This window comes from Saccostrea echinata, unplaced genomic scaffold, assembly GCF_033153115.1.
Source record: "Saccostrea echinata isolate AGI-Se365-2 ecotype Australia unplaced genomic scaffold, CSIRO_AGI_Sech_v1 ptg000054l, whole genome shotgun sequence".
NCBI lineage: Eukaryota > Metazoa > Mollusca > Bivalvia > Ostreida > Ostreidae > Saccostrea > Saccostrea echinata.
The window spans coordinates 47,188,390-47,215,941 of NW_026889803.1; the positions used below are offsets into that span (position 1 = coordinate 47,188,390).

At 32.6% G+C, this 27,552-nt stretch overlaps 1 protein-coding gene across 1 annotated transcript; it reads right to left on the minus strand.

Moving 5' to 3' along the window:
• Positions 1-40: 40 nt before the first annotated feature.
• LOC133206422 (uncharacterized) lies at positions 41-24,887 on the minus strand. The gene is made up of 2 exons (XM_061342406.1): positions 24,713-24,887; positions 41-822 (listed from the first exon to the last, which is right to left on the minus strand). Exons 1-2 carry the CDS (start codon positions 24,830-24,832, stop codon positions 619-621), a joined length of 324 nt encoding a protein of 107 aa, XP_061198390.1. The 5' UTR covers positions 24,833-24,887; the 3' UTR covers positions 41-618.
• Positions 24,888-27,552: the final 2,665 nt, after the last annotated feature.

A 27,552-nucleotide genomic window follows, 5' to 3' on the forward strand; every position in this document is an offset into this window, starting at 1 on the left:
TAATTATTATATTTAATTCTAAATAATGCTGAATGTGTAGATGGTGGGAAAATGGCATACAGTATTGCGTTGTTCGGAAGTCATTTAGTTAGAAACGTAGCTTTGAGCGAGGAGGTATCTTCCTTTAATAAAATGAATAAAAACCACACAATCTTTTCTTTCTGCGCAATGAATATAAAAGATCATTACTAACTATCGGCAATCATAACTTTCATTGATAATTTGAAATATAAACAGAGAAAATTTGAATAGAACAGTTATGTCTTTTGATTTTCTTTAAGTTTCAGCTCATGCATTGCTTGTTCTTACCCGAAATTGTTCTTACTCCAAAAATTATTAAAACATGTTATGCAAAATTTTCCTAAATTTTTGCGGTAGATAATTTAGGAAATTATAGGGCATTCTTAGAAATGGATGGCGTCCGTGATTTAAATTGAATATCCTATGAATTAAAAAAAAATGTCTGAATAGGTCTCCGTGTACATTTCGAGATATACCGTACCGTAATAAGGTTATCATTTCACGATACAAATATAGATATACATATGTACCCTATGAATAAAATTGCAGTGTTCTTGCAAAAGTATTTCAAGAATTTATTTCATTTTGATGCACTCGTTATCCATAGCAAGCAACAATGCTAAAGAAGCATGGTAAGGCTTTTCGTTTGGAAACAGGAGCAGACAATCCATCAACTTCCGGAAATATATTTGCTAACGATATCTTTCGATGTCTGGTCTGGAATTGACTATTTGGAATCTCGTTTTGAACTGCATCTAGTGGTAACCATAAATCTTCGTCGTTTTCGATGTTAGGTTCTACCTGAAGAAAAGAAATGAAAAGAAAATGACAATTTACATATTAAGCCAACACATATAAAAAAGAAAAACTGATCATATTTTAGCACTTAACAACTGCTTCGATCATTTTCATTTTCTGACAGCAATCTGAACCATTATCAACCATTATCTTCTTTTTTTGTCATGGTTTATCAAACTATCAACGAACTTCCATGTAAAAAGCAGTGGTGAGAGCATCTGCTCTAGAGTCGTTGAATCTTAATTTGATCCTTATACGTCGCGGGTTCGAATCCACTGCGGGACGTGGAGACGGCGTCCTTCAAATGAGACCTTATAAACCGAGGTCCCGTGTCGCAATAGGTGTTGGCACGAAAAAGATCCCTCACTGCTCCATGGCAGTAAGTGCCGAGTAAAGGCCCTCCACCCGTAAGTGGTGGCGTGTCCATATGAGTGAAAAATTCTCGAGAGGAGCGTTAAACAACAAAGAAACAAACAAAAACATGTAAAAAAAAACTGGCTAAAATACCGCCAACTTGGTATGAGGTATCAAATAATGAATGAATCAATCAATCAGTCATTATATACATATATTTAAGAGGAAAATGATATTTAAGCATTGAATTATTATTTTTTGAAAGATGTAGTCTCATAACTGCAATGGGGTATGCAAACAAATAGTAACGCGTTAGCGCGTTATGAAAATTTGTTTGCACACATCGTTGCAGTTATAAGACTACATCTTTCAAAAAATAATAATTCAGTGCTTAGATTTACATTTAATAACTCCCTGTCTTATCTGCAAATGTGATTTATATTTCAAAATCCATGTATTATCCTTCAGATAAGTTACAATTAATGGAAGAAGCATTGTAACAGCTACACTCAATGTGAGCTTGAAAATTTGAATTTCGCGTATTACGTTGCACTTGCACGGCGCTCAACGTTTACGACGTCAAATAAAAAAAGAACTTTAATGTTTTGACCTGTCCATCCGTGTTATTGTGTTTATTATGCCGTAGCTTTCCACATACTTTATAAGCAAAATACATGTAGAATGTAAACATTAAAACAATTTGTTTTGGAATACATTTCTGGTTCTTCATGACTTCCGAATTCTGAATTGAAATCCTCATGTAGAGAATGAATGAAAACTGAGCTGCTTGCAACAGAATTTATAACAATTCAGTATTCAAAGCAGAGTATTTTTTGTAATATAATACCATAACATACACCTAAAACTCATGCTTGTCTCAGGTCTCTTATTAAATTGTTTCATAGAAGAGACACGAAATGTCGCTGTAATTTGAGAAAATATGTAATCAAGCAATCTTCATTTTCCACGTTATATGATCTTATTCAACTTATCCAAGGATCTGAGGTACATATATGAACAAGAATGAATAAGAATTGCGTAAAGATGATATAAGATCTTAACTTTAATTACTAAAAAATGAAAACTAGATGCTGTCATGACCCCAACCAAATTTCACTTGTTAATCATATTTAACTACAGTATACTATAGTAAAACTTTAATAGTTTGATATACTGTGAAATATACAAAACTATTTTGGGATTTAACCTTAATGTCTGTCAAATTACCTGATGCCAATAATCTAAATTTTAGAAATAATACGTGAATATTTGGGATACCAATCAAATACAGAATTGCCAATCGGTTATCCACAAGATCCGACCGATTAACCTGTTAATCGTTTCAAAATACACATTTTCTTGACATATTTTTCAAGTAAGCTCTATTCATTTACAAGACTTAAGAGATGTTAGAAATATTCCTTTGATGTCTGATTAGAACACTATATATATTTTGTTTCAAGTACAATAGAAAAAAAAGAAACATGCCTGATATATCAGAAACATTAATAATTTTTCAGACCAGATATCACACAGGGTCACTCTGCATAGTGACCATAATCAGAAATAAGTCTGAACTATCAATTAATTCACAATGGGTTTTTTTAAAATATAAATAAATACAAAGACGGGGTAAGATACATAATCATTTTAATAGTTAACAGTACTCAACAGTGATTCGATTAATATCATTAAAGAAATACACAACACGCTGGGTAACTTCATAATGTTTAAACAATGAATAACATTACTAAAACTTACCAATTAACCCAAGAGCTCAAACAAACAAAAATTATTTACCTCCTAATAAGGTTAAATAGATGTGCAAAACCACTACCAACAGAGTTAATTTTTTTTTTAAATCATTGTACGGAAATTGAGTTCAGATTTGCACATATTAAATGTTTTTATTAATTTTTTTCGACTAACCTTGTACAGATCTTCAAACCGATTACCATCGGTGCGACCAAGTAACCAGTTCACCTTTTACAAATTGCCAACTCTAATGAATACACAAGTAATACTAGTATTTCTAAGAAAATTGCATGAAATAAAAATTAAGAATTTGAGAATCATACTAAAAATACTTTTATTTACTACAGTAAAATTTAAAAAACACCTTGATACTAGGCCATCTTTAAAAAATTGTTTGGTTTCCCTCTCCCGACCGCCAGCTAAAAGTTGCCATTTTTAATCTCTAGGAAGCAATTTTTTTTATGCATTTCGAAAAACAGATTTTGAAAATTCAGCATTGATGTTGAAATTTTCTGAGAAAAAATTGTCTCCCCTACCTACCGACCCAATTTTTTCATCCTGAGTCGGGAGAGGGCAAACAAACATTATTTTAAAGTGGCCCTATATAAACTGTAGAAAATTTTGGTTTACTATAAGATTTTTGTTAGGGAAGAAGTATGTCATTTATCAAACTGAGCATAAAATACCCAGGTAGTCATATTACCCATAGTCTTCTTATATTAGTATATCGCCTTACAAAATCATTTTAAGTCTGAAATAAAAGTAATTATTGTTGTATGAACTCTTTTGCAAAAAAAAAAAAAAAAAAAAAAAAGTTTGACATGTTTGGCTTTTAAATAGTCTCAAAATGCCAAAACCTTACTGCACAGCTGCAGGACACCATCAACCCTTTCCAAAAGAGGAACTGGCCACTGCATAGCGGGTTCCTGTAAATGTTCAACCAGGCATCTTTCTTTACTCCTCACCAAGATATAAACAGTAGTGAAGGAGAAACTTCAAGAGTACTGTGCAACAAAATATTCGAGAAGTGGTGTAAATCAGATGTGGATACTTAAAAATTCCAAGGAACTTTTGGAAAATTTGAAATCACAAGATTTTACCAAAATCAACAGCTTAAAAACTTACGACTTTTCAACTTTATGCACAACCATTCCCCACGATAAATCAAAGTCCAGGCTTTTTGATATCATAGACAGCTGCTTTTTCAATAAAAATGGAACTCGTAAATTTACTTTCCTTGTCATTGGTCATTTGCAAAATTATTTTGTTAAAAAAACATTCTGATTGTACACACAAGTACTCTGAAGTTGACATTGACAAGATGCTTGAGTTCCTGATTGACAATATCTATGTGGCTTTTGGAGACCAGGTCTTCCAACAATCTATTGGAATTCCCATGGGTACCAATTGCACCCCGTTATTAGCAGACCTTTTTTTGTATTCATATGAAGCAGAATTTGTCCAAAATCTTATACGTGAAAAGGAGAAAACACTTGCTGTGGCCTTCAACTCGACATTTAGATATATCTACGACGTATTGTCAATTAACAATGGTTATTTCCATTCTTATGCCGATACTATATATCCCGGTGAGCTTGACATAAAAGATACCACAGAGTCTGACACATCTGTTTCAAATTACGTATGTATAATTTCTAAAACGAGGTAAATTTTTGACAAACAAGTTGATGAAAAAGAATATCAGCAGTCTCGTTTAAAGTCATCATTTCGTAAGTTCTATGGTCGATACAATGACCTTGTCAGCAAATACAATTTATCACTGAGTCAAATGCTGACTGACGTTTTTCATACTAATTGTTAGGCCATTATTTACACACTGAATTGTCGACGGATTTTTCCGTTAATTCCCGATCATGACAGGGAGCACACGACGTGACCGGTCGGCAGGGGATGCTCACTCCTCCATGGCACCTGATCCCACCTCTGATGTTTTGGAGGTCCGTGTTTGCTCTGCTCCAGAATTTGTAATGTTTAATGGACTTTTGAGCTTGAATACTGTTCGTTATCTCCATACATTTCATTGAGATAAGTGCAGTATTGGACTTGTGTTAAAAAAATTGACACTATCAACATAATCTACAATTTTATTTGGATCACAATGTGTATATCTGCGCTTATTTCAATATCCCTTGAAATAATGATAATAATAAAAAATCAGAACTAATCATTCACAATAAAAAAGTTGCATTAATTACAATAAAAAAAAACTTAATATAAAACCTTCAACACTCAATGGACTTTTGAGCTTGAATACTGTTCGTTATCTCCATATATTTCATACATTAATATATAAAGTTCTGGGAACCAGGCTTTCCTAACCCCCCCCCCCCCATTAATAGGGTAAATTTCGAAGTAAATTTGAAAAGTCCCAAACCTTGCTGCATGTCTACATGACATCAATCATATTCAAAAAGATGATATGACTACTGCATAAAATATGGGAGGAGATCTGAAAGCAGACTTCCTAAGAAAAATGTCGTTATTCGATCCTCACTTGGCCCGATGGTGAGACTGAAAATTTCAAAACCTTAATGTACATGTACAGGACACCACCAATGATATATTCCAAAAGATGAATTGAATACTGTATAAAATGTATGGGAAAATCTTGGAATGAGGTTTTTGGAAAAAACCCGCCACGTTTTGATCACCAAATGGCCCCCAAGTTCCATAACCTTGTTGCACGTCCACAGGATATCACCAATCATATTCAAAAAGATGATTTGGCTTCTGAATTAAATAAGTGGTAATCAGGTTTTCTAAATTTCAACCTAATAACCTACTTTAGGCAACATAATGGGGGTCTAGCAAAATTTTGTAGTCGGTATGGAGAAACATTGGCTAATTATAACCTATTGCAGTTTAGCAGAATTATGTCTAGTCAGTATGGAGACACATTGGGTAATTATAACCTATGTAGTCTTCTGCAGCTGAATTAAATTAACGTGTATGTGAAAAAATATTGCACATATATGACAAAATTTGTTATATATTGATTTTGAACAGGGAATAATATAAATATATAGATTTAGTACAAAACTGCTCATCTTGTGTGGTAGATTTGCAAAAGTAAATGGTATGTCATGTCTTCCATGGAAGTGCTGAAGAAGTGCTGATGAAGCGCTAACTAAAAATAATGTATAGAATGTGTACAGTTCATTATAATATCTTTATGATTAATTATAAACCCATATATGTTTTATCAGCATAATTATTCTACAAAAGATGTAAATCAGATGTGGATGCTCGAAAACTCCAAAAAACTTCAAGAAAACTTAAAATCGCTAAATATAAATATTTCAAAAGTCAGTAACATCTAGTACGACTTTTCTACGACTAATACACCTTATACAACTATTTCTCACGATAAATAAAAAACTATACTTTTTGATATAATAGATAACACCTTCTTCAATAAAAATGGAAATCGGAAATTTTCCTACCTTGTGACGGGTCATCAACAAAATTACTTTGCTAACAGACTGTTGGAATTCCGATGGGCACTAATTCTGCTTTTTTATTAGCCGACCCTGTTTTTACGAGGGGTGATCAAAAAGTTCGCGAACTATCTTTATATTTTCAAAACCACAATTCAGATCAGAATGAAATTTGGCACACATATAGTCATACATGTGTTCTATATATTGCAGTTTTATATAATGTTTTGCTCCATGTTTGTGACGTCACAATCTGAAAATGACGTCATTAGGTAGGTTACTTGTGACAAAAAATGATTGACTCAGTAGTACGTGAGCAACGAAAGGCTGTAAAGTTTAATATGTATCTTGGAAATTCTTTTGCAGTAAATAATAATTTGTACAAAGTTTATGGAGATAAAAGACTTGCCAAAAGTCCAATCATTAATTGGACTGATTGTTTTAGTGAAAGAAGGGAGATGGTTAAAAAATGATGTTTATTCTCTTGCCCAGTGAAAGCAAGCTGGGGAAGAGATGTGTCCTCAGTTGAGCAATTTGATATGAAAGACCGCCAAGTTACAGTTAGAAAAATAGTTGAATATCTTAACAATAATATAGTTATTTAATCCCTAGAATATTGTTTACATTAGACTTTAAACACATCAGATATGATAAAAAGAAGGCTCCATGCCTTATATCCACATTGGATAAACGACTCTCCCAAGACAGAAGACTCGAGTTGTGATGGTCTCCATGCTCATTCCCGGAAAGGATATCCTTATCCACCCATCCTATTGCCGAGATTTGGCCATTTTTGACAAGTTGACTGTTCTTGTAAATAAAAAATAACTTGCATGGTAAGAAATATAAGACTCGGAAAAATCTTTTACCTTCTGTGAACGGAACGCTTCGGAGCATGTCACGTGACCGCCTGTATCACGTGATTCGCGCATGGGCAGAACGGTGACAGATGTGCATTTAAAATCGGAGAGGACTTTTATAAAAGATAATGAACACGGAATCCTAATTTCATTTCTTTTATGGAAGTTATTCAATTAGTTCGCGAACTTTTTGATCACCCCTCGTATATTCCTATCAAGCAGAATTTATTAAAAAATTTCTACATGAGAAGAAAACATTTACATGTAGATATATCGACGATGTATAATTAATTCATAATATTTACGTCCATTGATATGTCTATTCGATATATCCCAGTGAACTTGAAATAAAAGACACTACAGAGTCTACCGCTTCTGTTTCATATTTGGATAATTGACTGACAATAAACAACAAGGGCCAACTAACAGCTTAATTGTATCACGAACGAGATGACTTCAACTTTTCCGTCGTCAACTTTCCTTATTTATGCAGTATGCTATCACTTGTATATGGTGTTTACATCTCATTTAAAGTCAGCATTTTGTAAAATTTTATGGTTGTTATAATGACCGTGTAAGCAAATATGACCTATCATTGGGTCGTATTTTGGCTGACTTGTTTTTTGTGCTTGCCTTTTGAGATTCAACTATAATTACTTGCCATTGTTCCCTTTCTATTTCGCCAGATGCAGGAAGATTGGGTAGATTTTGAAAATGTGTAGGTTTTACTTTGAAAACGCGAGGAAGTTTGCAAATATATTTATGTAGAAGTTACGAGATGATGAAAATGTTATATCTGTAAATCTGTGATAGACAATGAAGCTCAAGAATCCTGCTTGATCATACAGATGGAAGGATGTTATATGCATATCTTCTCAATGAAATATGTGGAGATAACGAACAGTATTCGAGCTCAATTTTTTTTTATTTTTTAAAAAATCTTGATCTAAATAATCAAAATGTTTATAAATCCACTGAAATGTAAAATATTTAGGTGTGGTCCTATATACGTCCAAAATAGGAATTAACTTTTTCGCAAATCCTATGGTAAGGATTTTCTGAAAAAAAAAAATGACAGTATGTAACCCGCTTCGTGTTTTCGGATACGTCTATTTATCCACATACTGACCTTCAAGATTTTACACAAGGTTCACCGTTCATACAATTACAACCCTGTCCTTGGTTTTATAAATATTTTATCTTTAATTAATGCATAAAATTATTTAATATATTTCTCAATGAATTATGTAGAGAAAACCAAGGCATTTACAGAACCATGTCCGCACGTGCACTGTAATGTCCGGTGACTACTTTTACGTTTGCAATTTTGATGTTATACCATATTTTTCCCGTCTGATTTCTGACTCAATGAAACATTAAAAGTGTATTTGCTAAAATGTCTTTAATATTTAGATGTTGTGGATTTTAAAGATTATATTTTCCTTTCTTTTTCATAAATATTCGACTTGAAATCTAGCGTATGAAAATATATCTAATTTTTTTGCTTCTCAAAAGCATTACTAAAGAACAATGATTTCAGTTGGTATTTTTAAACAATCAAAGACATAAATGCAATTTTAAAGTAAATGAAATTAATGATTAAGGACTAAAGTTTTAGATTAGATCATATAAATATGATTTTCAAAGCAAACAACAATCCTGTACGCCTTTGAAAGCTAGCAATCTGAGAGCAAATTTGAGCAAAACTTCAGAAAAAAATTTCCTATTGTGTTAGTATGGAAAACTTTTGGTTTTTGTATTATTTTGTATCTTTACATGACTACTTCACCATGTGTAAAAATAAGATTATTTTGAATATAAAAGCTTATAAAATAAGAAATGTTCCATATATATATAAGAAGAATAGAGGAAATTCGGGTTAGCCATTATTTATATTGTTTATTTCAGTTTGGTAATTTCATCTGATAGACACTGTGGTGTCATCATTTTATGCAAAACAAAAAGTAGCTAATATTTTGAAATATTTTGAAATATATTCAGAGAGAAAAGGTCGTGTTTTTACTTGTCAACAATTAAACTATACCAGTATTTCAAAATACTACTCTAGTTTTAGTTACCTGTATTTAGATCTGAAAATACTTAAAATAATTAAATTGGTTTATGAAAAAATATACGTTTATCTGATGATATGTATGTCTCTAGTATATAAAGAACCGATTATCATGTGAACATATTCGATATACCTTGTTATTTTACTTTAATTTATATAAAAGCAATTATTTGTATTGGAAATAACGATCTGAAATCAACTTTGGTTTGATCAAAGAGGAAAGTTAGCCACGATTGGATTAACTTTTTTTTTTTTATCAAATCACTAGACCTCATCTCCGAGACTAACATGACATACATTTGGAAAAAAAACACAGGTAGGTTTAATAAAACTAATAAGAGATACTATGAGTTCTGAGTTCACAGAATAATTACACGCTCCCATATGAATAAAGTTGCAAAGTCCATTTTTTGCTATGGGAAACCCCAAATATATGTCAAGTCGAAATGTAAAATAGGAGGGGCACAATGGCACTTTGTTATGAAGATTCTGTGAAAGCTCGTTAATTTTTTTTCATGGTATAAAAGGATTTGCAGATAAAAGGATGGATACCACCAATATTATATAAAGAATAGCAGTAAACCTTTTTTTCACGGGAAACCCCGATATCTGTCTGATCAAAACGAAAAATATGAGGTGCATAACGACAATATATAATAACGATTTAAGTAAATTTGTCATTAAGTTTTATTCAGTGATATAGAAAGTGCGGATAAGAGATAGGTATCGTCTAATGTTATAGAAAGAAAGGCAGTGCGAGCCCAAAAATGTCCGTATGTCCAATCAAAACGATAAATAGGAGGTTCACAATGACACTATATAACAAGAGGCCCAAGGGCCTTAACGGTCACCTGAGTACAATACAACAATTTAGAGGATCCATAGAGTATTAAAATGAAAGGTGAAGCTTTGTTGCCCAAAAGCAAGAAAAATAGGGTGATCAGGATCAACAAAATAATTAGTCTAGTATTCATTAACAGTTTATAGATTAGGTTCTAATTTGTTCCCCATTTATCACTATTACCATAAGTATATTAAAAAACTATCAGTGCTTCTATACTATTTTAATTCCTTGTTGTAATCTCTTACATTGGCCTCTCTTGGTCTTTGATGAACATTTAAGAAGACAAGTTATTTTTGTCTCATCTTTATTTATCTATTACTTACAAGTCACCTGATCATTAAAACTATGAAAATAATTTTTGCATTATACAATAAAAATCCTTGCATAATTCTCTTATTCTATTAACCTTTCAAGTACATTATTTACAGTGATTAATTCTCAAAAGTAAACGGCAAAGGGGAATAACTCATCTCAGTAGAATGCAAATTGAGCCCTGGCTAGGACCAGAACACTTGACCAAATGGTCCAGATGTTCAAAAATCTGGTAAAAATACCCTTCCTTATTACAACCTTTACTCTTTTTGCCTCTGATATGCCCAAGTGCAGAGAAGATTTATAAAGAAATAATGCATTTTTCCTACAGATTCACTATATTATCAATAAACCCCCCCCCCCCCCCTTCACCACCGAGAAACACCAGAGCCTCTCACCCTGGGACCAGAAGTTTGCTCTTCATAAGTAATCACTTTCTTTACATGTATCTGCTTAACATTAAGGAGCTGACAGGATTATTTAATAGAATTAATGCATTTTCACTATATTATCAACAGCCCCACCCTTACACCAGCACATCTGACCCAGGGGTCACGTAATTCACTACTCTGGAAGAAGCACTCTTGCTCATCATAACTATATACTTAGCTTCTCTGCTTTTTAACCAGAAGAAGAAAAGAATATTTTCAAAGAAATTTTGCTTTTTCACTATATAATCAATAGAGCCCTCCCCCCCTTTTCACCAGAACCCTTGACCCTGGGGCCACGCAGCACTGTTAAGGCTTACTTCAAAGAAATCAACAGAATATAAACATGCATAAATACATACCTTTTTAGACTGAATTTATTTTTGTAAAGGTACTATATTATCTTATGACTTTAACATTACTTGAAATAACATTGTATACCCCGCTCTGTACTGAATTTGGTTTGGTCACGTTATTTGATAGTCACGTGATAAATGCATGTAATGTGTACTGTATGTAGGTCACAAACAAATTTCAATATCGCAAGGGCATACCCTAGTTAAAATTAAAAATTAAAGTAATAGTTTGTTTCTACATAACTTGTAGTTTATGGAAAGTGCTGCTGCTTTAAATAGAATTCGCATTTTATTAGTTTAAATTTCAAGTTATCTGGCTAATGTTGAAATATGTGTGACCTTTACCAAGTATTTTATGTATTTATTAAATCATGCTATCGATTTCAGGAAAGCAGCAGCACTCTTCAAGTTAAGGAATACGTCCGTTATGTGTATTCAAAAAATGGTCAAGATCTATTAAGTGTATGCCCTTGCGAAAAGGCGATTTAATGAGGCACCTCGGCGTGAAACATGCACACCCTGTAGACAAAAACACGGTAGAATTAATTCAATACATTCTCTCGATATTTTTAAAATAATGGCACTAAACAAACGTTTCAGATTTGTATTAATGATCTACCTAAGATTTGCAAATAATATTCTGTTTAATAATAAAATGCATTTTTCACTGTGAAAAAATTACTTGATCCGCCTCTCACTGCACATAAAATGCGTCAAACTTTACCATGATGACGTCATGTCGACAAGTGCATTGCAATCAGTGACTTGTTTATATCTTGCTGTGTGGGATTTAACAAGCGACAAAAATGAATGCAGTGGTAAGTTTTGATGTAGTTCATTACTCTTATGAAGCTTAGATTCGCAAATTATTTCATTTTCTGTTATTGTGAGGAATTGCTATATTTGTGTGATGTCACAGTAAACTTTTCCCGTATAAATTAGGCCCCGCCCCTTTATGCAGCCTTAAAAGAGCTGCGCATGAAATCATAATTTTAGAAGAGGCATCCTTGCATATCATAAAAATGTACTTAGTTTGTTTAAATAGTACCCAGGGGCAGAGAAGAAGATTTTCAAAGAAATAATTCACCTTCACTATAGGAGCTATATAGCCCCAACCTAGCACCAGAAACCCTGTCCCTGGGGCCATGAAATTCACAATTTTGGAAGAGGTCATTGCTTACCATAACAATGTACTTTGTTTGTTTAAATAATACCCAGAAGCAAAGAAGAAGATTTTTAAAGCATTAATGCATTTTCACTATATAATAAATAAAGCCCAGTCCTAACATCAGAACCCCTGATCCAGGGGCCATGAAATTCACAATTTTGGTAGAGTCACTCTTTCTTATCATAACTATGTATTTCAATTGTTTAAATAATACCCAGGAGTAGAGAAGAAGATTTTCAAAGAAATAATGCACTTTCACTATATGATCTATATAGCCCCCCCCCCCCCCGCACCAGAACCCCTGACCCTGGGGCTATGAATTTCACAATTTTGGTAGAGTCACTCTTGCTTATCATAACTATGTATTTAATCTGTTTAAATAATACCCAGGAGTAGAAAAGAAGATTTTCAAAAATAATGCACTTTCACTATATGATCTATATAGCCCCGCCCTAGCACCAGAACTCCTAATCCTGGAGCTATGAATTTCACAATTTTGGTAGAGTCATCCTTGCTTATCATAACTATGTATTCAATTTGTTTCAATAATACCCAGGATTAGGGAAGAAGATTTTCAAAGAAATAATGCTCTTTCACTATATGATCTATATAACCCCCCCCCCCCCCCCAGCACCAGAACCCCTGACCCTGGGGCTATGAATTTCACAATTTTGGTAGAGTCACTCTTGCTTATCATAACTATGTATTTAATTTGTTTTAATAATACCCAGGATTAGAGAAGAAGATTTTCAAAGAAATAATGCTCTTTCACTATATGATCTATATAGCCCCCCCCCCCCCCCCCAGAACCCCTGACCCTGGGGCTATGAATTTCACAATTTTGGTAGAGCCACTCTTGCTTATCATAACTATATATCTAATTTGTTTAAATAATACCCGGGAGTAGAGAAGAAGATTTTGAAAGAAATAATGCACTTTCACTATATGATCTATATAGCCCCGCCCTAGCACCAGAACCAATGACCCTGGGGCCATGAATTTCACAATTTTGGTAGAGTCATCCTTGCTTATCATAACTATGTATTCAATTTGTTTCAATAATACCCAGGAGTAGAGAAGAAGATTTTCAAAGAAATAATGCACTTTCACTATATGATCTATATAGTCTCCCCCCCCCCCCAGCACCAGAATCCCTGACCCTGGGGCTATGAATTTCACAATTTTGGTAAAGTCACTCTTGCTTATCATAACTATGTATTCAATTTGTTTCAGTAATATCCAGGAGTAGAGAAGAAGATTTTCAAAGAAATAATGCACTTTCACTATATGATCTAATATAGCCTCCCCCCCCCCCCCCCCCAGCACCAGAATCCCTGACCCTGGGGCTATGAATTTCACAATTTTGGTAGAGTCACTCTTGCTTATCATAACTATGTATTCAATTTGTTTCAGTAATACCCAGGAGTAGAGAAGAAGATTTTCAAAGAAATAATGCACTTTCACTATATGATCTATATAGCCCCGCCCTAGCACCAGAACCCCTGACCCTGGGGCCATGAATTTCACAATTTTGGTAGAGGGCTCAATGCTTATTACAATCATGTCAACAGTTTGACTGCTTGATGTCCAGGAGTAAAGAAGAAGATTTTTAAAGATTGCATTAATTTTAGTGGTTTTAGCCCCACCCCTCAGGCCCCAGGAGGGCAGGGACCATGAAATTCACAAATTTTGTTCCCCTTCACACATAGATGCCATATGCAAAAATTGGCTGAAATTGGTTCAGCGGTTTCAAAGAAGAAGCTGAAAATGTTCAAATGTTAACACACGACGGACGACGCACGACGACAGACGAAAACAGATAGCAATAGGTCACCTGAGTGACTCAGGTGACCTAATAAAGATTCTGTGAAAGTGTCATTAAATCTGTTACACTGATATAGAAAATGTGGATAAGAGATAGGATCCCCCATTGTAATAGAAGGAAGGAAGTGTCTATGTTTTGCTATGCGAACCGATCAAAACGAAAAATAGGAGGTTCACAATGACACTATATAATAAAGATTCTGTGGAAAGGTCATTAAATTTTACTCAAGCTATAAGAGTTGCGGATAAGAGATGAGTAACCCGAAATATTATGTCTTGCTCTGAGACACTCAACCATCTATCTGATTAAAATGTAAAAGAGGTTCACAATGGAAATATGTAATAAAAATTCTGTGAGTCTCATTAAATTGGATTCAGTGTTATGGGAGAATTTGCTATAAGAAGCAAAGTTAACGCTCTAACCACTGCGCCACGCTGGCGACAATGAAATTTTAATTTATCCTTATTTGGCTTTTGTGCTTCGAATTTAATGTTCCTGCTTTCGGTTAAGAATATACTTTGATCCTTTGATAAGCTTTATTCATTTTACTTTGTCTTAAATTAAGATTGCAATTTTCCTAATTATATTGAATATCTATTTAGATCTTGCAATTTCAATTTTAACTTTCCAGTGGTTTTATTAATCACAAAATTTCGAAGGAATAGGATTCATGCAAACTTAAACAAAAATAAGTTGTATAAATTTTCATTTATAGCAATTTCAAATGTGATTAGTAAAAAGTCAATAAACACAAAATTTATGATAAAAAGGCATAAATATTAAGTTGTCTATTCCTACTGTATTCATTAAATATGGATAGTCGGGATTTATTTTATTGTCAACCCAGAATAAGGCCTGATTCACAAACGGCCATATGTCCAATCTACGGCTTATATACGGCAAAGAACGCCGATGAACAAAAGGATTTCGTACGGTCGTCCACAAAATTTTGAGCACACAGAGGTTCCGTAAGCACGTACGTTGGATGTAGGACATGTGTAACCAGCTATGTGATTTACAAAGATCCGCAGAAAACACAAGGAGTCGTGCTTTGGAAGCAAGTATGCCGTGCTCCCGACGCAAAATTCCCCCCCCCCCCTCCAAAAAAAAGAGAGAGCACTAGCAGCCATAACAGCGGCATCGTCTTCTTCAAGTTGCATCTAGAGTTGCATTTAGCGAAGACCTTGAAGACAACCTGTAATTTCCATGCTGCTGCGTCAATGCACAGAAATTATAAAACTGAAAGTCAACGACCTTTCATTTATGTAAAAATGCTATAAAACACGTAACGTGAAAGTACAGCCTTATTGCGTCCACACGAGAGATAAAAGTGCCATGGATGTAAGGATAACGGGCGTTTCTTGTACTCTCAGTGTGCCTTCCTGACTACTCGTGGGTCTTTTGCGCATCTGTCTTACGTAGGTCACAGGACTGTTGCGCGTCTCCCTTACTACTTTTACAAATACGCACTTCTTACGTCACTCTTGCGGAAAGTACGGCACACGTACGTTGTTCTTACTCCAACCTTACGAACTAACTGTTTCGCCCGCCTGGCGTAGTGGCTAGAGAGTTTACTCTAGAGTCGCTGTGTAATGGGTTGATCCATGGGACGTGGAGACCGGACTTTCGGATGAAACTGTATAAACCTAGATCCCGTGTCGCAGTAGGTGCTGGCACGAAAGAGATCCCTCACTGCTCAATGGCCCTGAATGCCGAGTATAGGTCTTAATTTGCAGCCTTCGACCGGCAGGTGATGGCGTCTCAAATAGTTGAAAAATTCTCGGGAGCAACGTTAAACAACAAACAACGAACTACCTGCTACCCCCTCCATCTCAACGACTCTCATCTACGGCAAAAAAAAAAAACAAAAAACAAAAAACAAACAAACAAACAAACAAACAAATAAACAAACCTGGGGACGCATGATTAAAAAACCATTATAACATTGTGACTGATGCTTTAATGATTTACAAGGATGTGATAAACTACACCAGATTATTATCCTTCTGTTAAAGATAAACCGACCCTTCTTTAAAACATGACTGTAGTCGATAAAGTACTCTGAAGCTGATATTAAAAATGCTAGAGTTCCTTATTAACAATATCAGTCTTTGGACACTAGGTCTTTCAACAATATGTTGGAAGTCTGAGAGGAACTAACTCTGCTCCTTTATAAGCCGACCTGCTTTTATATTCTTATGAAGCAGAATTTATTCAAGAACTTCTACACTAGAAGATTTGTTGCGACCTTCAATTCAATGTTTACATATATCGACGACATTTTTAATTAACAATAGTTTTTTCATTCATATGTCGACTTGATACACTAGTATCCTATTGAAATCAAAATAAAAGGCACCACAGATTCTGCCACATCTGTTTCATATTTGCATGTTGTATTGACCATAGACGTTTATGGATAAACTAACAACTAAACTATATGACAATCTTATGTTTTCAGCTTTTCAATGTCACCTTTTTATGTAGAAAAAATCCGCTATCACCTACATAGAATGTCTCCCAGCGAATTCAGTACGCAAAGGCATGTTATAAGTCTGATAAATTTCTAATTCCGGGATCAACATGGTGCATAATTTCGGGATCAATCTCTATTTTACCATAGAGGGACTCTTTAGATGTCCTACCATTTTGAGTAGATCAAGAGAATAAAACATCCTTGAATTGAATGCAATATCGATAATTATGGCCTGAGTGCTTCAAGTTCCTCAATCTGTTAGAAAGTCTTGGATAGACATCACAGAATATTCACTTCAATTAATTCTAAAAAATGCAATATAGTAGTACATGTATACGTGTGTTTCGTTTAATGTCATAAAAGAGACAATCATCAATTATTAGTAGATTATCTGTATCATGGAAATACTGAGGGAAATCCGTACTTCAAGGGATAATGATAAGTATTATAAGAATAATTTAATCAGCTTAGAATTAATTTTGAATCAATTTGAATTAAATTTTCAGTGTAAAGTAAAGACCTTCCTTTATTTCAGAGAGCTTTAACAATCACATCAGTAGGTATTTTTCTTACATTAGAGAGATTCATCACCTTAAGTTTCATAACAAAAGCTAAAGGAGAACTAAAAAGTTATCATCTGAAAACGATTTTATGCTATTATAGCACACAGATGATAACTTTATAGTTCTCGTTCTCAAAGGAAAAGGCTAATTTTAGCACGGGCACGTGGAGAGGTAAACTATGGAGGAAGGTGGGCGAGAAGTATTAAACGTTTTGAAAGAACAGAACAGAGAGAGGAAAATAACAGTTATATCAAATTTATGCCTCTGGATATATTAAGCTTTGATTCCATGTATACCATCAGTAAGTTTTCAAAGACCATATGCAGTTTGAAAAAAGCTTGAGGTTTATAAGATCATATGCAGTTGAAAGCTCAAGCAATGTTAAAATGTCGTTGTTTGTTTAACTGTTCATGTATGTGTCTGTCATTTTTTGTTTCTTCGAAATACCACTTCTTTATCAGTTTTGGTCCAATTTAAATAAAACTTGTCAGGCAACACAAATTCAGATCTGGGTTGCGTTCAACAGCGTAGCTGCTACATGTATGTAGCCTCTACGTAAAGCTACGCTCTTGAACGGAGAGCTAGCCTAGCCGTTACTTAGGGAGAGCTAGCATAAATATTTGATGCTAGGTACCAAATCCAAGATGGCCTCTTTAGTTACAACTTCGCAGCACATGTGATTTTAGCTGAATGGGGAATTATTTTGTACATTTTAGCATATTAAATGTATATTTACATGTATATTTTCGGTTGAAATAAACTTTTATTTTGATCCAAAAATCAGTTTATACTGATAAATTTATATTCGAAATTTAACACTTAGCGGCTAGGTTATCTATTCGTTCAATAGAGATAGATATCTACAACCTAGCTGCTAGGTTAGCCACTACGATCTTGAACGCAGCCCTGTATATCAGTTTTTGAATAAAATTAGACGAATATTGTTGTCATGGTTATTAATTTCAAATAAAAAACTATGATATTCTTTTAAAATGCTCCTAAATATTTGGTCCAGTTCAAATATAACTTGGTACATTTGTAGAGCAAACTGAGATAAATAATCTTGTTTTATTTTTATTTTGTTATTTCAACTGTTTGTGTTGCAATGGAAAAGGTTTTTTGAAATCAATAATTGAATAATGAAGCTTAAAAAGTTGAACACACATTTGTTTTTGCGATCACATTTCGCTTTCGCGCATCTTCCTCCATGGTCAAATTTTCAGATGTGGAGAACCCTGTTATATATAAATTCTGACCTTGGCCTTTGACCTCATAATTAATACCTGGGGGTATGTGTTTTTTTCAAATCACAGGAAGATCTGATGTGAAAACTGAAGAACTTCTGAATATATCATCCGGAACTAAATATTTTTTCCACTATGTACGCCTGCACCTTGGTTTCTTATACCCCACATTAGACACCCTCTTCCCCTCACACAAATATATATAGTCTATAGCTTGATTTTTAGGAGAGTCCATTTGGACACATTTATGTTCAATAAAAATTCTGATACTGATACATGTTATAAAATTTATCGATCATGAATCAATATATCGCTGATGTACTATTGGATCAGTATACCAAATGTCAATTTGATTTCTTGCGTGTAACATAATCCTCTGCTATTAACAACAGAATAATAAAGCAAACTGAATGCTTATAATATGTTTTTCCACAAATCAGTTTCTCAAAGAATCATACAGAGAAATTTATGTTTTATCCATAGCATGCCACTGGAGACCAATAGCAACGTCTCTGGCGCTTTTCAGGTGTTTGTAAATGATGATCTTTGTCCATTGAATGCTTTTTGCTCTTAAGTATACGCATCAAGAGCATATATTGTTTTGCTGGAGGTAATCTTGTTTGCAAGAGATTGTTGTTCGATTCCTGCAAAAAAGACGAAAATATATATAATCAGTACTGTAATAAATTCTCATGTTTTAAAATAAAAGCTTTTTATTTATTTATTATGAAATGATATTTCCTATTAACGGTCCTTATCTTGCAATCATTTGAATAGAATTATGGTAATACATGTATAAATCATATAAGAATATGTTTTATACAACGGTTAAAATATTTCCAAAATTCAAAATGTTTTCGCTGTGATATAGATTTTAAAGTAAAGTATTAATTAAAGGTATTCTTATGAAAGGTTATTTAGAGCATTTTATCATCTACAATAAAAGATATAAAGAAATATTAAGCAAGATCATAAATACAGGTTTAGGTAGTGCCAAACTCGGATTAGAATATGTGTAAATCCATGCTAATCCCCCTTCTCTCTCTGTGTGTGAGGGTGTGTGTGTGTGTGTTTGAGAGAGAGAGAGAGAGAGAGAGAGAGAGAGAGAGATTAGCTTACATTCTTAAACCTTTTTCACTAGAATCAGATTTCTATTTCTACCAGAAAAATTACTTTACTCTAGATTGAAGATGTTATATTACGACTAACTAGAACATACATATAAAACGTTTATATACTGGATATAACATATATCCCGATAGCATGTATAGATGTATACATAGTGCACAACGGAATACAGGACGATACATAATACACACACAACATCTGATAACATTCAACACTATACATGTACATGATTTTTTTTTATTCGTGAAAGAAATTCAAATATTGCTATTATACTGATAGTTTACAAATAATATACGGTACATTTAACTTCTGATTTATTTTCCTAGTTGATTGTGCAATTGTAATTGAATTATGTAGCTTGCAATCATTTAGAAAAAAACGAAGCAAAATAATTTGGAAATTAATTATAGATATTCTAGAGAATTCGACAGTGCAAGAGAAAAATATCAAATTGTGCTGAATTTAATCATTGACAGCATACAGTCGGACTCATATTTCAATTAGTCTCTAGCATTGTTTTTCAATTAAATGTGCGTTTAAATTAAAACGTAGAGAATCAAATTTTGCAATTTCGTAGGTTTGTCATATTTTGAATTACATATTTCAAACCAATTGATAGGCCTTTGTTTTTATACTAAATTTGACTACAGATTATTCCGTCTTGACCAGCGCATATGGCTCATGGTGTGACCGGTCGACAGGGGATGCTAACTCATCCTAGGCACCTGATCCCACTTTTAGCATTTCCCGGGGTCCGTGTTTTATGCCCTGTTCACAGACTAGTATTGTTTGTAGGTTTTTGAGATTGATCATTGTTCGTTTTCTTCATCTATTTTATTCCGTACAATTTTCTCTTAAGTAAATTGGGTTATTTTACGAAAAAAGTCTTTATAGACATTTGATAAGAAAACAATTCTATAATTAAAATCTACGATTAAACTTGTTCCTTTTTTGTTATTTTATTCGAATTTTTATTTCAATACTTAAAATCTGAATTATTTTTCCATGAATATTGGACAAAATAAATATTAATTAATTATGGATATAATAAAATACGTTATTAATTATTATTCGGCGAAAGAATGTTAGATAGTTAGACCCAAAAGTTAGGCTTATGGACAGTTCTGTACAGGTAAATTGGTCCAGAATATACATGCAATGTAAACAAAAACAGTAAACATTTTGAGCCACAATGTTGAACAACTCCTGTCTCAGTCTTTTGACCAACGTATCTTAATTATTGTTTCGATGTGTCAAGGGGTCAAACGTTTGTTTACGAAAAGGATTCGAAATGGATAGTATAATAAGCAGAGGAATATTTTGCTATTTAAATATATCATAAATGAACTTTTTGGAGGTTAACGTCTAATATTCATTGATTATATATAAACCACAAAAATAATCAAGAAAAAAAAAAAGAAAAAAAATCTTACCGGAAAATCCTTGATGATGAATGAAACGATTCTAGCCTACGTTGTAATTGTGTGCAGAAGACGAACACGTTTCTACGTACAGGCACAGAAAACAGTGACAAAGAACACACGAAATGACATGAAACAATACAGACATTGTGTAATGACCAAGGAATAGACATTGTCAATTATTTTATCGATACTTCTGAACAAAGTGCTATGATATTTGTTTCAACAAGAGTGCATCAAAAAGATGTCTCTTTTTTGTAATGCATTGTTTAGAATTAACTGGAAATTTTTGGAATTTTACCGAAAAAAATTGCGAATCAATTCATTACATTGTAAATAGAAAGAAATGCCAGAGAGCATATATGAAATATTAAAATGCTACATTTTACTAAAACAGTTACCAAAAGCGACAATATTTTTTAAATTTTCTTTCAGTAGTTTTTCTCTGACTCACCTTCATGATATTGATATACATGTTTAAACAATTGTAAATTTTGCTTATGAATTAGAGAAATCAAATGGGTGGAATCAATAAGGCATAATTAAGTTGGCAAGAGAAAAATTCCAACTAATGTTTTTTATGGACTAGTTTATTTCATTGTAATTCATTTAATGTTAAAGTAGTTTCATATGACAACCATTTTCAACTTCAAATAAATGATACTGTTATTTCTTCAAAATCAATTCATAATAAAATTAGCATTCTAATCAGGAAATTTATCAAACCTTGCCTTTCACTGTTAAAAGCCTCCATTTGATAATTCGCAAAATTAGTTTGTTATCCGTGAGATAATCTTCGTGACTAAAAGATCAAACGTTGTATAAAACTTACGTAGAATAAATTCTCAACTTAATATTGATATTCACTTCCATTCAATCCAAATTTAGGAAATGAAGTAACTACACAAATGTACGATTTTGAATAACAATCGATGGAAAATCCCATAACAGTTCTTGTGTATCGGTATGACTTTGAAGCTAAATTACTGAAACAGTTTTAAATGAATTAAAAATTGATTAATTTACAGAATTTCTATTGTCATATTTTGTTTCAAATAACTAGTCGACATTAAAAAAATTATTGCATTGAAACATATATGATCAACAATTTTCTATAATTTTTAACACTTAAAAGAATAGAAGCATTGTAGTGGGCACCAACAGCATTCAGAGTTTTACAGATAGTCAACCAATGCATCATTATTGTTTGTCCATATTATAACATGCATGATGCTATTGGTGTCAAAGTCAGGTCTGTGGGATCTTTTAGTTTATGAATAAAATCGATTCAAATGAATAATAGTGCATCATTGTGTTTTTCAATGTGTGCCAAATAAACAGTATTTTGTATTAATTTTGTATTCCATTAAGAGTGCACAATGGTTTTTATAGTAGAAATGCAACGTTATGATAAATAAATGCACTGTCAAATAAAACAGCACTTTTGTCATGTTTCAATCTCTCTCTCTGTTGTCAGTGTGATAGTTATTTTCTGAAGTAACGTTTTATAATATCGGGATTTTAGCGAATTTCACTATGTTGAAAGGATAATCTTAGAGGAGGAGAGCAGTAATAGCTCATATCCATATATTTTATTCAAGAAATGACAACACATTTTTCTCATTAAATATTTAGATGTTATTAACTATTAATTATCCGCTTGTTTTTAACTTCGGAATTTCAAAGGCATCATCTTTTTTCTCCTCGTAATAACTTCAATATTTCAATGATAGTAACATTGAAAGACCTTTTTCCCATTTAATCTAGCAATGCGTAAGCTTCAAATGCACACAAGAAATGCATACTTGCAAATTCTAGCATTTTAATACGTGTGTACATAAAAATCACATATTGTACTTCGAGAATTCGACAACATCTCTTTTGAAATATTCGACTTTGTAAGGTTGTCTAATCCTTACAAAGCTCGCAAAATGTAACAAAAGGTACCAAATAAAGTATATTAATCTATGTTTATTTGTTTCACAGTAGATCGTATAATATCTGAAATATAGAAATGTAAACATCTAGGATATATTTTCAAGTGAATTTTAGTAATTAAAAAAATATTTCAAAATTCAAGACAAAACATAATAAACATCCTTTCATTTGCAAACTTTTTTGTTTCAATACCATATTTCTTTGAAAAAAAAAAGTTTTTCAAATATTTTTGTGGTCTTTTTGGCTTCTCAATTTTTTGCATTGTATCTAATTTCATGTTCAAATGAACTATATGCTAATAAATGTAATGTTATAATCTAGAAAATGTCCTTTTCCCCTCCATTTTCTTTCTAATTTTCCCCCAATCTTTTCAGAGCTTGAAAAATTACAAATTATATCCAGAGAAACAAGAGGAAACAAGTATAGTTACAAGATTTTTTATATTCAAGTCACAATTGGACCTTGATTAATACGAATGATAATTTCAAGAGTTAATATTTCTTCTGAGGGATAAAATCACAGTCAACTAATATATTCACTTGACTCTGCTTGATGTTATGCAAAAAGAAAAATGATGAACATTATATTAATATAGAGTGTGAAAATGTACTGTTGAAAATGATAATATTTCAAATAGCTTATATGTAGTTTAATATGAAACCCAATTCAAAATAAGTTTCATATAAATTTCATGTATTCATTCTATTTATTAAATATGCCCGATAAAACTCTTTTATGTGTTATCAATTATTCATGTTAACTGAACTTTACATCAAATGCTATCAGGAAATGGCCTTAATTAAGAGTACAGGATTCAAAAGGAGAGTTTCCACTGTTAAATATCAAAAGATAGATCAACAGAAATGAAATTAACAGACGCAACAAATCCAAATAGCACCTGACTTCAGCTAGAAGGTGTCTAACAAAATCAACCATATTCACTAATTTTCAAGAGTCACATGGCCTTTTCGAAATTATAGTTTTGTACTTAACACTTATCAATCTAGATTTTAAAAAATATACTGCGTAGATTTGTAAATTGGAAATCTATGTCATCAATATACTTTATAGTGCTTACATGCAAAATGTATTCAATCTTTTGCATTGGATATTTTTTAAATAAAACAGTTTCTAACATTTACAATAATCTTAGATGTTAAAACTTTTGACTTGTTTGTAATATGGGTTGAAAGCATGTTGAAAGCATGTTGCAGCGCCATTTTCATAAGAGGAAATGATGAAATCTTTGTAAGCTGTTTAAACATTAAATTATATATATATTTTTTTTAAATTTGAGTACCCTGAATTGATGATATGTTTTGCATAGAACTCCAAAGATAAGTTTTACAACTTTTTTTAGAATTATGATTATTCCGAAGTGTCAATTAAATTTAATTAAATTTAATTTGTTTGGAAAAATGGTTCATTGAACACACGTTTAAGTGAAATGCAATGAACTCAACATTTCATCTTTTAAAGAAATATCTTGTTGATTGATGATACTTTTTTAAATTCATTTGATCAATACGAAGACAGAATTATTTCAGAGATTTGGGTAGATATTTATAGGAAAATTGAATTGAAGAAATACTGGTATTCTGGTTTAGTAAGCACTCGTCACTTAACAGTGTAAAACATAAATATAAGGCAATGTATTGACCCATCACTTTGTTTCATTTCATAATTTCTTACCTCCATTTGTGGTAGGAAATCATCTTTGTCTTCATTAAGAAGGAGGTACCTAGTCCAACACAAATCACTGATAGCCAAAATCAGCAGTACTGTTTGCACTACATATAATGTATTTACCATCTCCACAAAACTATTGTTTATAGAAACAGGTAAAGTATTTCTTTTTCTCCGCTGTTCTGATTACTTACTATGGAGACTGAACCAACTCTAACGTGGGGTGAATTATATGGAAAAAATAGGCGTTAGTTTCGCGCGGGTCATGGAATTAAAGAGAGTGATTGGATACAATACTTGACGTCACAAATCTGTTTCCTGCTCGTGGTCGTCATCACGTTATTATTATGTCTGGTAAATAGAAATATCTTATTTCAATAATAAAATTTTAACATTTCAATATATTATCTGACAAACTGTCGATCGAAGGACATGTTTCTATGATTCCCAAAAGAGAAAAAAAAATGAATTTTAATACGTTAGCTACTCTTTCTCACTTTTTCCTGAAACATCGGCTTTCATAAATGTATATCATTTATATTTCATGCTCTTAGCCCGGAAACACAAGGGCATTGGATTTCTTTCCTGCATTTAAATTAATATTTCAGAAGATTACACAAATAAAGGCTTTATAATGTGAAGATATTCAGTGTCGGTGCTGTTAATCATGTATCAAACCCAGGGGGATAAAAAACCAAACTTGCTCTTACGGAATAAGATAAATGATAGACTGGGTCGAAATGATTTTTTGTAGAAAGGTGTGTACTAAGAAAAAGGATACAAAATTGTTTCTGCGGTTGATTGATAACCGCATTGTCGACTTATTTCAACTTTTAAGAAATCATATAAATATATGTCCCATTTTTCTGCGTTAGTTAATAATCATATGATTTCAAGCCGTAGATTTTGGTTTAAAAAATCCCAATTTGATAACATTTTTCCTGCATGGTTATATTTACACGTTACTGAATAAAAAAAAAATGAAAAAGGCTTTTGCAGATATTGTGTACTTGTTTTAATATCAAAACAAAATGCACGTTTAGAGGTTTATTGGTTACCTAACATATCCATCTAAGAATATGAAATATGATTTTTTTAAAGCCATTAATATTTTGTAAAGAAAAAAGTAAATGTTTTGCGATGCACATCTTTATGCTTAAAGAAGAGAAATTAAAATAAAAATAAATTCGAGTTTGCTCACTTTTTAGAACTCCAGATAACAAATGAAATGCTTAAATATGCATTTTTCATAGGTAGCTGGTTGGAGTACACTTGATCATGTTTGTAAAGAATTTCTTATGTAGTAATAATGGGCATGTAGGGAATCTTGTCTAGTAACTTGAATTTCAATTTGTTTGTAAGTTGATAGATCAAGTAAACATTCTTCTGATAGTAAACTCTTTGGTAATGTTGCTGAAAATAGAAAGTCCTGTAAATATTATCCAGTGACGTTAATTTAGTTGTGTTTACCATCATTTTCTAAACTGAGATAATATAAGTTGTGAAACAATAAGAAGACATTTAATAACATAAAAGTCAAGCATAGAGAGTAACTATGTACAAGGAATCTGATCTGGATATTCCTTATGAAATGTCAAACATGGCATGACTGAGCAGACTAAGATAATTGTCTACTGCAGAGCAGAGCGTCACTAAGGGATGACGTCATATTGATGATGTTGACGTGCCGAAAGAAAGTTATTTATAGACTATGTACAAAATATGAAATCTTGGATTGATATCTTTGCTGCTGCGTCTTTTCAAACATATGTGACCATCTGTTGGAGATTTATTTCATACGAACTTTTGATTGGAAGTTATAAGTTATAAGGACCAAGGAATCATGAATTCTTCTCTGAATTTATTTTGTTTACGGGACAGTGCTTGATCCATGGTAAATTACATGACTGTATAGTTTAATGTAAGAAAGCATTTTTGAACGTGGCTAGAATTTCCTGCATGCTCAAAGGAATCTTGCACCAACAATTTACATGTAACTATTATACAGACAGTATGATTTGTCAATCATGTAGTTCATTAATATTTCCTTCAATTTCTTATTTTAGGGGACAGTTGGTTGGAAAAAGACGATTACATTCTAACCCTATGCGTTTTAATGACAGGAGTTGCTTATCATTTGAACAATCGTAGAAAAAAACAGAACATGGATGAGACCTTGGCTAGGGCGTCAGAAAGAACATGGTGCATATCTTGCATTCACTTTAGAATTGGCAGAGAAAGTTCCACGTGGTTTATTCTATTCTGTAAGAGTTGACAAAACAGACATTGGTCGTCTGCTTTAAAAGGTATCCCATCTTACAAGGAGACGGAATACATAAATGTGCGAAGTAATATCTGCAGCTGAAAGACTGTCATTGAATGTTAGATACTAAAAACAGGTAATATGACTTTAAAAAGATTCCGTACATTTGATACCAGAAATAAACAACAATGTCAAAGAGTTCACTGAGAAATGAACTTGGTTAATCACATGATCAAATCCTGTGTAGATTTGATCACGTATCAACCAAGTTTATTTTCCAGTGAACTCTTTAAAATTGTTGTTTATTTCTTATATTTACATTTGAGGCGTTCAATTAGAATGAAATATTACGCGAACGGCCCGCCATATCACTATGTTGTGACACACAGTGGCCTAGAAGTTGTTCGGTCTTGAAAGTTTGTCTAGCTCCAACATTTGAAATTTACATTTATGTTTAGCAATCTAGTTCAGAAAATCTCTGTTTATAATGATAGAACAATGATCGGAACTGAGAATAGTTCTTTGCATATGTGAAGTTTGTTTAAGTTAACATACCTTCAAAGAAATTTCGGGATAAAAAGGT